Below are 13,503 nucleotides of genomic sequence, written 5' to 3'. Positions count from 1 at the left end.
CTTGGGGAGGGGCCTCACGGGGCCTGTTTTAGTAGACCTTGCTGTTAACTTTACTTTCTACTCGATAAGAGGAGACGGGTTCTAGTTTTATTCGTCGAAAAGAACAACATCCATTATTTTCATGGGTTGGGGCCCTGTTTGTTGTTACCTGCGATCTAAGACTTCAATACGTTCTTCTAAAGGGAAAGAAAATCTTGGCATTCAGCACCAGCTCATTTATGTATTCAACAGGCATCTTTTACGTGTCCTGTTCTGTATTCGAACTTGGATGAGGGGGAAGAAAGGCTATGTGAGACATATAGCATATGTAGCATTTTTTTTTAAAGATTTATTTTTTATTTATTTCTCCCCCCCCCCCCAGTTGTCTGCTCTCTTGTGTCCATTCGCTGTATGTGTTTCTGTGCCCGCTTCTATCCTTATCAGCGGCACTGGGAATCTGTTTCTTTTTGTTATGTCATCTTGTGTCAGCTCTGTGTGTGTGTGGCGCCATTCTTGGGCAGGCTGCACTTTCTTTCGCACTGGGCGGCACTCCTTATGGGGCGCACTGCTTGCGCATGGGGCTCCCCTATGTGGGGGATACCCCTGCATGGCATGGCACTCCTTGCGCGCATCAGCAGTCTGCATGGGCCAGCTCCACATGGGTCAAGGAGGCCCGGGGTTTGAACCGCGGACCTCCCATGTGGTAGGTAGACGCCCTATCCATTGGGCCAAGTCCGCTTCCCCCACATTTTTTGCTTTGTATAATAATCCTTAGGTTTGCATTTTTCTCTCACTAGACTACATGCTTCATGAGGACAGGGGTTTTGTCTTTATAAATTTTGTATTCCTGACAACTAGCACACTATTTGACATGTGGTAGACATTGAATTAATCTATGTTTTAAGATGCGAATAAACACATATCATACTCTTTATAAGAATTTAGTATAGGAAGGCTTCATTAGAAAAAGTGAAAGAATTTGTTTTCCTCTTGTAGTGGTATTTCAGAGTAATGCATTTTTAATGAAAAATAAGAAATTTCAAAGTCACATTCTTCATTTTAAAGGACTTTTTCAAAGCGTTGAGAAGAGTAAAACAGATTCACAATGATGTCAAGGTTCTCCTGCGTACAAACCAACAAACCGCAGGGTGAGTAACCTTTTCATTGAAGTGATTACATTTCCTCCCATGTTTCTAAGGTTTTAAGGGCAGTCTAAGTTCTTTTTGAAACTGCATGACATTTTGTGAATTTTAGGAGTTTAGTATTTATTTTTGGATAAGGACAAGTTGGACCCTGATATATATAAAACAATTGGATAATGAAGGGGTGACATTTAAGTTTAACAACATTTATTTAATTGCAAAAAATTATTAAAAATAATTCCGTAAAGCAATTAGAAGTTACTATTCTGTAGCCAAATTATCCTATAATTAAACTAATTAGGTGCTTAGATGTAGCTATAGCTAAAAATTTACATTATAATAAGTCTTTAAAATTTTTTAGTTTAGAAATAATGGAACAGATGGCCTTGCTTCAAGAAACAGCTTATGAAAGACTTTACCGATGGGCTCAAAGTAAGTTAGATTGTTTTCATGTGGTCTAGATTGATGAATATAAATGATCATCTTCTTATTTCACTTGATCTTTATTTTATTCATATTTTGACTTTAGTAATCCAAACACTTTTAAAAGGTAAAACAAACTTTGCATTTGAACATAATTGTTTTTTGTGTTTGTATTGTGAGTATTTATTACCAGCCAAGCACTGTTTGATTAAGAATGGGAATTAAGAAATGAAGATAGTATTTTGCCCTGGATTATCTTAAAATAGATTAGATCTCATGTACTTCCATAATTGTATTATAAATGTTGAATTTATTTTCTCTTGCTGCCGTGACCAGTTGCTGTAAACAGGAGCTTAAAACAACACAAATTTATTGTCTTACAGCTGTAAATCAAAAATTGACCTGGGTCTCCCTGGGCTAAAATCAGCGTCAACATGGCGGCGTTCCTTTCCGGGCCCTGGCAGAGGAGCTGTTTCCTTGCCCGTTTGGGTTGTCAGCAGGGCTCATGCTTTGTGGCTCTAGCAACCTGCTGGGCTTCCCCACCTTTGAGAGGCAGCCTCAGGGCCCCTTCCTACACGGAGCCAGAGCCACCAAGCATGGGCCAGGTCCCTCGCGCCCTGATTTTTCTTCCTCTTGAGCCTCACTCTGCCTCTGCTGCCTGCCTCTTCACTTTTAGAAGGCCTTCTGAGTGCATGGGGCCCCTAGCGTCATCCAGGAGAGCCTCACTGTTACTTATGACCTCAGGGGCATCTGCAGAGCTCCTTTTGCCATGTATGGTAACTGAGCTGTGGGTGCCAGGCGTTAGGGAGTGGCATCTTTGGGGGCCAGTGTTCTGACTCCTGCACGTGCCTTACCGACTTTCAATCTTGTCTTGGAGTGTTTCATTAACCTGTTTAAAACAGAGCCTTTTAGAGCCAGAGAAGTTAGTGGAGCCAGCGAAAGGGGAAGAGGAGCACATGATTTAGGGTGTCAGTGTGACTGCAGGAGTTGGCAAGATCCAGGCCACCGACTGCACCTGTGCTGTGTCGCACCTGTGCCACGCTGCCCTGCGAAGGCCACACCTGTGTCAGGATGCATCCGGTGATCTCAAAACCCAGCTGCATTTTCCACCTCCTTTCCTGTTTGTACCGTGCTCTCCCACCTGGGCTGTTGTCTGGCTTTCTCTCTTTGTGTCCAAATGTGACCTTGACCCTCAAGGTCGCTGGTGGGTTCTGTATCTTCTGGAACTCTCTGTGACGACGTTAGATCAGAGCCTTTTCCTATCTCTTAATGTTTACCACTGGAAATAGTTATGCAGCACTCACTTGCACACTACCCCATGTTATTCTTTAACTTTTAGTATATGCACATCTTATCTTTCTAGTTAGGTTTCTGCTTTCTCAAAAGTAGAAAAGACCTTGCCTCCAATTTCTTTGTGATCCCACAGTACTAACCTGTTGGCTCCTGATGGGGCCTGGAGCCATTTTGAGATAGCTTCAGCAGATCCGTAGGCGCATAAGTTTCTTCCTCAATCAGTGCATTATAAGAATATACACAAATACAAGAGCCTCCGGAAAGTCAGGGTTTCTGAACAAGTTCTCACTTTTATTTAATGTAGTAGGCGCTTAGTAAACATTTTATGGTTAAAATTAGAACAGAAAAATAAGAAAATATGGCTGTGGAGACTTTTAAGAGTTTAAGACTACTTTGAAGTTATAATTCTACTCCCACATACCAGTTATCCATGCAGACATTTTTTGCAAACTGTTTAAACATTGCTCCCTGAGGGAAGGAACGGGTAATAAAAGCTTTAGTCCAGTCCCCATCTGCGCACAGAGACCTAGCACACTGCCGTGCGAATAGCAGTTATTCGGTAAATATTCATGGATCAGTTTCTTCAGAACGGTGGGTTTTTTTTGTAACAATAAAATAGTGATTTGGGTGTAGCAGATAGTATATATGGTCATGTAAAGTTATATAAATATTGAAGCTTAAGTTTTTGATTTGGCTGACAGCAGAAACTAAATGTTTATTGGCATGTCCTCTAGGCTATTCCAAGCATTTTTTCCTCTGATATTTGCTGTAGGATTTAGACTGCTGTGTACAGTGGACATAGTAAAGAACTGCTTTTAGTCTAAGAAGAGTAATAATGCTAATTCTTTTTCAGGTGAATGTAGAACACTGACTCAGGAATCATGTGACATATCTCCAGTATTGACTCAGGCAATGGAAGCCCTGCAGGATAGACCTGTCTTATACAAGTTAGTACAGTTTTCCTAGTTGAAATAAAACCAAACCAAAAAACCTCTTCTCTTGATAATTTACATTAATTTTTCTTATTATCAAATTCACGTTCAGTAGTGTAATATTTATGATAATTTATATTGCTGTTTCCACCTCACATTGTGTCTTTGGAGCCTCAGCTTATTTGCACGTTGCTTGTGGACTTGTGGAGGGCAGACCAAGGTGCCCTGCACTAGGCTGGCACTTGTTTATGGAGGTTAAAGGTCTTCTCCCCAGGCTGTCATCTCACTAACCATCTTGAAATTATAAGGAACTGGCAGTTGTGTATCAGCCCTACCCTGGAGAGAGGGTCACATAGGGGTCACATAGGGGACTGAGAGAGATAATTACATGGAGATGGAAAAAAACTGATTTAAAATTAGGGTTTCATTAATGGGATATGAGTTAGGGGGGCCCAGGTCTTTGGTCCCTCCACCTGTGACAGCTGAAAGAAATGTAACCCCATGCATGACTAGTTTATATGTTTTCTGTTCTGCATTTTAATTTCGTTCTTTTATTTCTCATGTAAGACAAAAATAATGCCTTTTTTCTTAAATGCCTGTAGTATGAAAATGAGCTTTATGGAGATCAGGATAAATGTGATAATTCAGGAAACAATAGCTGAGAGGAATTAAGTGCTGTCCTGAATCATCCCCCTTTCAGATGCTTCTTTGAAATACTTCTAGAGGGTTTCCCCGTTGCTCTGTTTTATGATGGAACATTCCTTCTCCTGTAATAAAGTTCCAGAACAATAGCTCTGGGACAGCTGAGTGAGCTCGTAGCATGCCGGTGCTGTTCACTGAGTAGTTCTGATGTGTAGGCGCTGTCCACTGCTGCCCTGGTGTTGCTTTGTGTTACAGATGCAAATACATCTGTGGGCCTGTGGGATTGTGCTGGAGGCTCAGGTGGCTCTCAGGAAGGGGATGGGTGAGCATCAGGGAATGTTCCCTCTGGGAGGCAGGAGGTGAGTTGAGAGGTAGAATAGGCATTTTCCAGGAACATTCCAGATTGAGCCAGACAGCAGGCCCAGGATGTGGACTGAGGAACGACAGGGTCTTGGCAGGTGAGGAGCTTGTGCTGGCTGGAGCTGGAGGCTAGGGCTGCTGGGAGCCTGGAGGCGCAGCAGGTCTCAGCTGCCTTGACAGGATGTTTTGATTATTAGAGTATTTAAAACGTGGGATGCTTGATTTAAATGATGTGTAACATCTGCAGATTTGTATTTGTTCACAGGCTAATTTTAAAAGTTTGCTGTTTGTGTTCTGGGCAAATGGAAAGGATAGCAGTCTGCCAGCATGCAAGTGAAGTCTTACTAAATTGATTCTTGATCCACACTTGGAAAGGAGCAGTGTTGTATAATGGTTAGAAGTGGGGCCCTGAACCTTTATAAGCTTCTTTCTCCTTAGCTGTCAAATGAGGGTAATAGTGGTGCCCATCGGACTGGGTGGTTGTGAAGAGTAAATTAGATTGGTTATGATGCTTGGCACATTGCTAAATATTTCTATTATTTTTATTTTGAAAGGTGGTAAACTAGAAGATTGTTAACTAAAGACAGGTGTACATCACAGCCAGGGAAAAAGATTGAAAGGCTAAGAAAAGCTACAATAGGGAACCAAAGAAAGTTTCTTTCCGAAGACCACATGCCAGGGAATTGGAGGTGATGATGCAATTTGGGAGATTATCAGAGGCATTTGGAAGTGAAGTGAAAAAGAAAGTTTCTAAGACCAGCTGATTAGAATAAAATGTATGCTTAATGAGAAAGTTGGCTTTTCATCAGGTACTCATCATCTATTTTCAAAGTTGTAGTTTCTTTAAATTTAGATGAGACAGTGTATCCTGCTAACCACCAGGTGGCACTGTACGAACTTTATTTAGATACTGTAAAGTTTCACTGCTCATTATTTTGTCTCAAAAATGTGTAGGTATTATGTGCTAGAAAAATGTCAGTTATTGAAGTCCTGGGGAAAGGTGCCATGCTTAGTTTTTCTTAGGTAGTATATAATTGGAATGCCAATGCCTTATTAACTTTTAATAAACAGTAAAAAATTTATTTAGAAAGAAATTTATCCTACATGGAAATTTAAAAAAAGAACCTGATGATTTCTTTACTTTAGTAAATCTTTGGAATATAAATTATTTAAGAATATAATAATACTGACAATGCTGGTCTCTCTTCATTGTTTATGTAATTTGTTGTATTTCTCAGATACTTCTACACTATTCTTTCAATTTGTTCTTTTTAAACAATTGGCTCTTTTGACCACATTTTTTCTTCTTTTAATTTGCTTTTTGACTAGAAATTGTTCTTATTTGAATGTAGCTAGACATAATTTAAAGAAGACACTTTTAAGTTTTTATCTTAATTGTAACTATTTTAGAATATTTACACAATTTTAACATTCACCCTTCTAAATGAATTTTGAATTTTTGATGTTTGTTGGAAGAGAATCTATTTTTGGTTAAAGAAATTTTCTTCTGTCTCTGGAAAAACATGCTCCATGTCTAGGTTTGAGAGAAGGTCCATGGAGGCTCTTTTTGTAGGGGCATTGGCAATAGTATTGGCCTCTGTTGTTGTTAGAGTCAGTTCCAGTGTGACAGGCTGGGCGCTTTTATTCTCCATTTAAAGTGCCAGCAGATTTACTAGTTCAGGTTGCCGTGATTAGTCTTAGAAGTATAAATGATGCTGTTTATTTTCATTATGAGCTGTAGCATCTTGGGAGTCAGGATTGGTTTGATATGTTTAAAAAGTTAAGTTTGTAAGTGTTGTGCTGTAGTAATAGTCGCCTGACCATATGTTAATTTCGTAGAACTGGGTGGTCATTTAAAAGATTGCCTTCTTCACGTTAAATATATTTACAATTTAAGAGCATGAGGAAAAAAATTAGAAGTGAGAATTTGCATCTAGTTTCATAAAATGGAAAGTAATGCAAGACAGTTCAGCAAACTTAGCTTGATAGTACATTTTCCTTCTCCTATGCTAGTAGGTCACTGTAGGGGATTTCAAAACCATTTCCTATTAACTTAAAAGAAAATGCAAAGAGCTACTCTGCTTAAAAGCAAACATTCTTAAAATTTTTGATTCTTAAAAATATACAGTTCCTGAACATTTTCCTATACTCTTCCTTTTATGTGAAAACATTCTCTCTTCCAGCTTTCATTTATTTTTAAAAAGGTGAATTTTTCATTAAATTAGCATACTAAAAAAGGAACCCAGTATATCTTAAGAAATTCATTCTTTTGGAGACCTTTGAGAAATTTTGGTAATTTTTTTTTTAGATAAATGGTAATCAAACAATTCCTAATATTTGGTCTTGTAGAATACTGCTTAGGGATTTAAAAGTTAATAGGTTCTAGAATCTGCTGAATTAGACTCTGAAAAAATTTTTTTTCCTCTGTATTTTTAAAATAGAACATTCAAGGGGTAGGGGGTAAGGAATGGAAGTGATAATGGGAAACAAGGGCCAATAGTTAAGAAATGGTACTCAAGGCAACTCCAACCATTCTTTCCGTACTGTTCCCCTAAATTACTCTATATCTCAATTCAAAGTTTTCTTTCCTTATCAGTTCCTTTACCTTAAAGAGCTTTTTTTCCTTAACTCCAAGAGGTGACTTCTAATTTTAGGTAAAAAATGTACTTGTTATGTATGTGTGACCAGTAAGTTTAAGGAGCAACTAATATGTGTAATATTGAAATCAAAATAAGCTTTTAGAAATGGATAGTGTCTTGTCCATCATCATCCTTGTTTGTTGCCGTGGGTGAGTCCAGTGAACTAGAGAGTAGTAGGTTTTGCAACTCTACTGAGATTCAGGACTCAATGGGCATATGAACAGACCAAAGATTTACGTCTCTAGGACATACGTTCAACAGGTATAAAGCCAGTTATAGATCCAAATAAAGGGGCAGAAGAGCCATTTAAAGGGAGATTATAAATGAGTCTCTTTCACACTGGGGAGCAAGAATTCAAAAGTAAGGCCCACTGACAGGGTGCTGAATTCTGGAGATTGTCTGCCCTGCTTATGGTGTCCAGATGTCTCTAGAGCCCTCAGGAGCCCCCCCTAGTTCAGGCACTGTTTATGGCAGTCAGTGAGATCCTGCTGAGACGTGCATAAGTGTAACCTCTGGAATGACTTTCCGATCACTTTGGAATCTCTTAGCTATAAAAACTCATTTGTATTCAATACTTCTCCTTTTGGTCAAGGTCTTTTTCCAAATGCATTGCTAGTTGGTGCTTGTTAATAATCCCTTGGTACCAGGGAGGCTCATCCCTGGGAGTTATGTCTCAGAGGTGTTTTAGTCCCAAATTCCAACATTGTTTCTTATCAGGAGCAAAAATGTGTACCATTAGATTGAATTTTTATTATGATAGTCTTCTCATAAATATTTTTTATTGTTTAAAAATAATATTGCTTGAGGGAGTACCTAAATAAGGCTTTTTGTAGAAGTCTTGCTAACTCGGAAAGGGCATGCATAGTATGATATAACTATTAGGAGGAAAAACGACTGTTTTTTATGTAACTTGCTTCTTCTAGATATACTTTAGATGAATTTGGAACAGCCAGAAGAAGTACAGTTGTTCGTGGATTCATTGATGCGCTCACGAGAGGAGGCCCAGGCGGCACCCCAAGGCCCATTGAAATGCACTCCCATGACCCTCTGAGGTATGTGGGAGATATGCTGGCCTGGCTCCATCAAGCCACCGCTTCTGAGAAGGAACATCTTGAAGCTCTCTTAAAGCAGGTGGCCGCACAAGGTGAGCCCACAGGTGGTTCTTGTTACAGTCTAACTGTAGACAGCTGCACCAGCTTCGCTTTGACAAACGCCTCACGCTTGGAAGGTGCAAGAAGTATCCTATTAAACACCTTCTCCCTCACTTTCTGTCATCTTTCTCCTCCATAAAAGTGGAGCGCACAGCTTTGTAGGGGACCCTTGTCCCTTCTGAGGCATGCCCGGGGGCAGCCTAAGATCAGCAGGATGGCACTCATCTGCAGTTTGCCTGGGGGAACTTGCCCTAATTAAGGTCATTAAGGTTCATTCTTTCATTTCTACCACCCTTCCTCATTTTCATTCTTAGGTGAATGGGCAGTTACCTCAAGGAGGAAAACTGACTTTCTGAGATTTGCCAACACCCGCTATTGGTACAATTTCTTCACCTGTTCTTTGCTGCAGGCACCTCCAGGTGTCTATGTAGAGTTTGAGGGTTTAGTAGAGAATTAGAAGATGTTCAGGGTTTGCTGGAGAAACACTGTGTTCCTTTGCTATTCTATGTAGCCACAAGGCGCCTCATCACATGACCTCCAAGAGAGCTCCACCTCCGGGTTTCAGAGGTGGGACTCCTCCTCCCTGTGCTGTTGGCTTCAGTGCCTCCCTCTGTTAAGAATGAAGGTGGTTACAGGCATTAAATGTCAAGAATGTAATATAGTGCTTGCTAAAAATGGGCGTTTCTTCTAGATTGCAAGGTGCTCTGCATTTTAATGTCCTCAGCACAACTGCCAGGAATATGGTATTTGCAGAGTGAAAGGCAGTTCTTTCAGTTAATGTGTTTGTTAATAAACTGAACACTAAGAGAAAAGTATTCAGTTTATTAACAAATGAATTAGCAAGGCTTCCTAGACTCGGGTATTAACACAAACTAGCAGTGTCTAAAAGATATTGATTTAATGAAATATTGTTATTACTTTATTATTTTAAATGTTTGCTCTGAATGCCATTAATCATATGTGCTATTGTTAGTTTCTTGGACTTAAGTGAAACAAGATATAATATGGAAAACTTAAATTATTTTATAATTAATTTTAGGTGTTGAAGAAAATATTCAGGAAATTGTGGGGCATATCACTGAGGGTGTATGCAGGCCTCTAAAGGTAAAATACTTTGTTTTTATATGTTATGTAGTATCTCGTTAAATTATTGCCATATTCTTATGAGTTCAAAGAAATCAAGCTGTAATTTGCCAAATTAACACATTAATGTAGGATAATAATTTAAAAATACTAATTGTGGTTTTCTCTCTGAGAAGAAAATTTGAAATATTTTTAGTTAGCATGTATTGAATTTTTAAAATTTATTGTTTTCCATAGTAACTTAGGTTATTAATTGACAGGAAGTTTATTAAATTGAAACAGCTGACTACAAACCCTTTCTTTTTGAGGCACTAGGTTGGGCCTGGGCCAGAGATTGAACTGAGACTTCATATGTGGGAAGCTAGCACTCACCCCGTGAGCCACACTGGCTCCCCTGGGTTGGTTTTTTCATTTGTCTGCTTGTTGTTTGGTTTTTTGGTTTTAGGAGGCATGGGAACCAAACCCAGGACCTCCCCCGTTAACATGGCGTTTTCCTGAGAACACATTCCATTTGCTTTATTGCTTACAGCATACTAAGTTTTTATGTACTTATCATAGTAATAAATAATGGTTAATCCTAGGATAAAATATTATTTATCAACAGTATTTATTGGTACTCTTTGTATTATAAAGAGCAGAATTTGGGTTAAAATTCCCACTTTGCCACTTGATTATGTTAACTTTTTCAAATTGCATAACTTTTCTTTACCTTAACTAGTTTATGCTTAGCCTGTTTATAAAAATACCCACCCATGGGTGGATGAAATGAAAGTGCCCTTTTTCTGGCACTAGTTAGGCCTGCGAGAAATCTTGTATTCCTTTATTAACATTTATAGAATGATTTGCAGTGGTTAGTTTTCTGTTTTTGTTGATTGATTTCAATTTATTATATAGAAGTTGAAATCCACAAGTTTTATGATATAGTCTTATCAAGAACTGAATTTAAAACTAAATTTTTTTCATTTCTAAGGTTTTTTTGGTGTGTGTGTGTGTATTTTATATATTTTGTCCCAGACAAGGATATCTCAGATGGCATACCTTGGGAAAATTGATTGTATTTACACATTCAATTATTATTCTAACTTGATTATCTTAGAACTCAATTGTTTATTCAGTGAATCGCAAAGTATTAAGAAATTATTTTATGTGGTTCTCCCAAATAAAATATTTACTTGTAATAGTTTGGTTTTCAGATATTAATAGATCTTATAAATATTGCCTGTTTTGTATGTTAGTAGTTAATGGAAAAATTAAACAAGGGAAAATAAAACATATTCTTGTTCTATACTTCTTATGTCTTTTTTTAAATTAAAAAATTTTTCTTTAGTTAGCCTCAAATCTTTTTAAAACTACATATAGTTGAGTGAAACATTTTAGTGAATACATTGTACTTTATCTACCTTACCGTTTTTTTTCCCTCATTTTTGTTTCTTATTACAGCTTTTCCTTTTTTTTTTTAAGTGATTGTATGAAGTATCAATATATTAGAATCTGAGGGTTGGGATGCATCTTAAAGTTTCCTGTCTTACTCTGAATAAGAAACGATATTACGTTAAAATTCTTTAAAGTAACACCCATTGTTAAAGAAGTTATACTGAAGTTTGCCCTTGTTTTAAAACATGCTTACTTAGAAATTCTCATTTCATCTTCCTTAAATGTATGTGCCCACATATGAAGTGTCAGGAAAGTGTTCAGTCAGTCGACTGTAGGGCATGGCTGTGTCCATTAAAGTCCACAGTTCACGTTGGGGCCACTTTGCCTTGTGCAGTTCTGATGCCATGTATCCCCCATTCCAGCAGCATGCAGAAGAGTTTTCACTTGTAGAAGCAGGAGAGGAAAGTTGCAGTGGTAATGGGAGATAACCTTGAGAAACTATTTGTTGATTTTACTCTATTCTGTAGCTAACCTTTTCTTTGTCTTCATAAAGTGAAATGTCATAGGTAGTAGACTAAATATTTATAAATGTATGCATTAAGATATGATCTCTAGAGCTATTTCCAGTTTAGAAAAATCCATGCTCTGAGCTTAAAATTACAAACTGATAAAATTGCATGGATGTGGAGAGCATGCTGCAGGCTGTCACCCCGAATCTGTTGCTCTCCAGGGATTGTAACCTCAAATTGTAGCTAGAAGCATCAGGATCCACAGATTAAATTTTTGTCTTACAAGTCCTTTGGGTAAAATGATCCTTCTTTTTTAGTGGATGTTTGAGATTCTGAGAGATTCTGAGCTGGCATTTGGATTTTAATAAACACTTCCGTGTGTTCTATACTTCTGGACCTACTTCAGTTATGGTGGGCCCAATGGACAGCTGTGTATCCGGAGCCTGGGCATACACTCAGAGCCTGGCACTGTGCCCGCCTGGGCCGCCAGCGCTTCCCACCACGCAGGTCTGCGGGCCCAGCTGGGGCGGGCTGGCCTGGAGTCTGGCCTGCCCTCCCTCCCAGAAGCTCCCTTGGCTCTCGCACTCCGCTGTCTCCTCTCCCAGCTCTCTCCTCCACCCCAGACTGCCTGCAGCCCATTTGCTGCCTTCCTTTCCCATCACCCTGCCACATCCAGCGGCCTGGTTGAGAGATGCCGAGTGGGTTTGTGCAGGGCCTGCCCCGAGACAGCCGCCGCGTTCAGCTCCCAGTCTCTCATGGCTGCCTCCACCTCTTCAGTCTCGTCTACCCTTTTTCCTCCTTTCTTATTTTTGTTTCTCTTACTTCTGTTCTTGTGGCGATTCTTTTGCTGAAAATGCCTGGCCCCTCTCGTGACCTGCAGAAGCCGAGCTTCCTTCCTGGCGCCTGGCCGCTCTATCGGCAGCCTCCGCGGCTCCTTGCTCTCAGGTGCTTTGAGGAGAGAACTGGAGGTTCCCTTTCCTCCGCCTCTTTGCCTCCCTCCCTCCCCTCTGTTATTTCCTTCTTCTCTCTCTTCTTAAGGGAGGTGAAATTAAGAGCGTTTTTCTTGATGTTTAAAACTCTAGAAGACAGGTTGTTGGGCAGCTGGGGTGGTGTTCTAAATCTGCTGGGGAAGAGCTGCTGGTCTGCCATGAACATCCTTATATTTTGCCCTAATGATTAGATTCAAACTCAAAATACTACCTTTTAATATAATAAATTACTTAAATCACGTTCGAGGCCTTGGACCTAAAAGAATAGTAACGTGGAAACTATGATTTTTAAGTTCAAATGCTATTTTTTACCTATAGCACTGTGGCTGTTACCCAGTCTGTTTGCCTTGTGCCAAAGACATCTTAATGTAAAGGTAAATTAGTTTCTATAATCTGAGTTTCTTTATATGCTGGTGTAAACACATCTATAAAATCTCAGTTTAGCAAATGACATTTGTTGGCATTATGACATATGCCACAATCTAAGGAAAGAGGAAACTCAACTTTCAGAAGCCTTTGCTGAACATCTGTTGTGTAGGTACTGTTCTGCCAGATGCTGCAGAGAGTAGAAGAAGCCGAAAACACAGTGTCTGTGTTTGTGTTTAGAATCTAGTTAGGAAAGCAAGATAGTATGCAAGCAGTAGCTTAAGAGCAGCCCTAGGTTGATAAGCACGTCAGCACAGGGTGCCGGAGAGGGGTTCGCTCAGAGGGAATGCCGTGCCCGGAGAGGCCGGTGAGGGGGCCGAGTGTGAGCGAGAGACGCCATGAGCCAGAGGGAGTTAATTTTGAACTAGATCTGATTTTGACCTGGCAGTCTTTTAAGTGTAGACAGATATTTTGGAGCTAATTTAAGATTTGTCTGCTTTCCTATTTTCCAGTTAATAAGAAAAGAATCTTGGTGTAATAGTTTTAAGGACAAGAATTCTTTTCATCATTTCTGAGTATTTGGTGTTGGAGCAGTGTATTTCTCTGATAATCTGTTTTGGG

General features: G+C 39.4%; 1 protein-coding gene across 2 annotated transcripts in view; it reads left to right on the top strand.

Annotated features, from left to right (window-relative positions):
* The window catches only part of COG6 (component of oligomeric golgi complex 6), an 88,375-nt gene that overhangs the window by 33,694 nt on the left and 41,178 nt on the right, over positions 1-13,503 (top strand). For both annotated transcript variants that reach the window (XM_004450938.3, XM_071208136.1), the window contains 5 exons: positions 1,045-1,127; positions 1,483-1,553; positions 3,691-3,784; positions 8,334-8,554; positions 9,601-9,665. In XM_004450938.3, coding sequence (XP_004450995.2) covers positions 1,045-1,127; positions 1,483-1,553; positions 3,691-3,784; positions 8,334-8,554; positions 9,601-9,665 — 534 coding nt within the window. The remainder of the gene's footprint in view (positions 1-1,044; positions 1,128-1,482; positions 1,554-3,690; positions 3,785-8,333; positions 8,555-9,600; positions 9,666-13,503) is intronic.

The sequence above is a fragment of the Dasypus novemcinctus genome, chromosome 15 (genome assembly GCF_030445035.2).
Source record: "Dasypus novemcinctus isolate mDasNov1 chromosome 15, mDasNov1.1.hap2, whole genome shotgun sequence".
NCBI lineage: Eukaryota > Metazoa > Chordata > Mammalia > Cingulata > Dasypodidae > Dasypus > Dasypus novemcinctus.
Note: the sequence above shows the minus strand (reverse complement) of the source record. Positions and strands in the feature narration are given on the sequence as shown.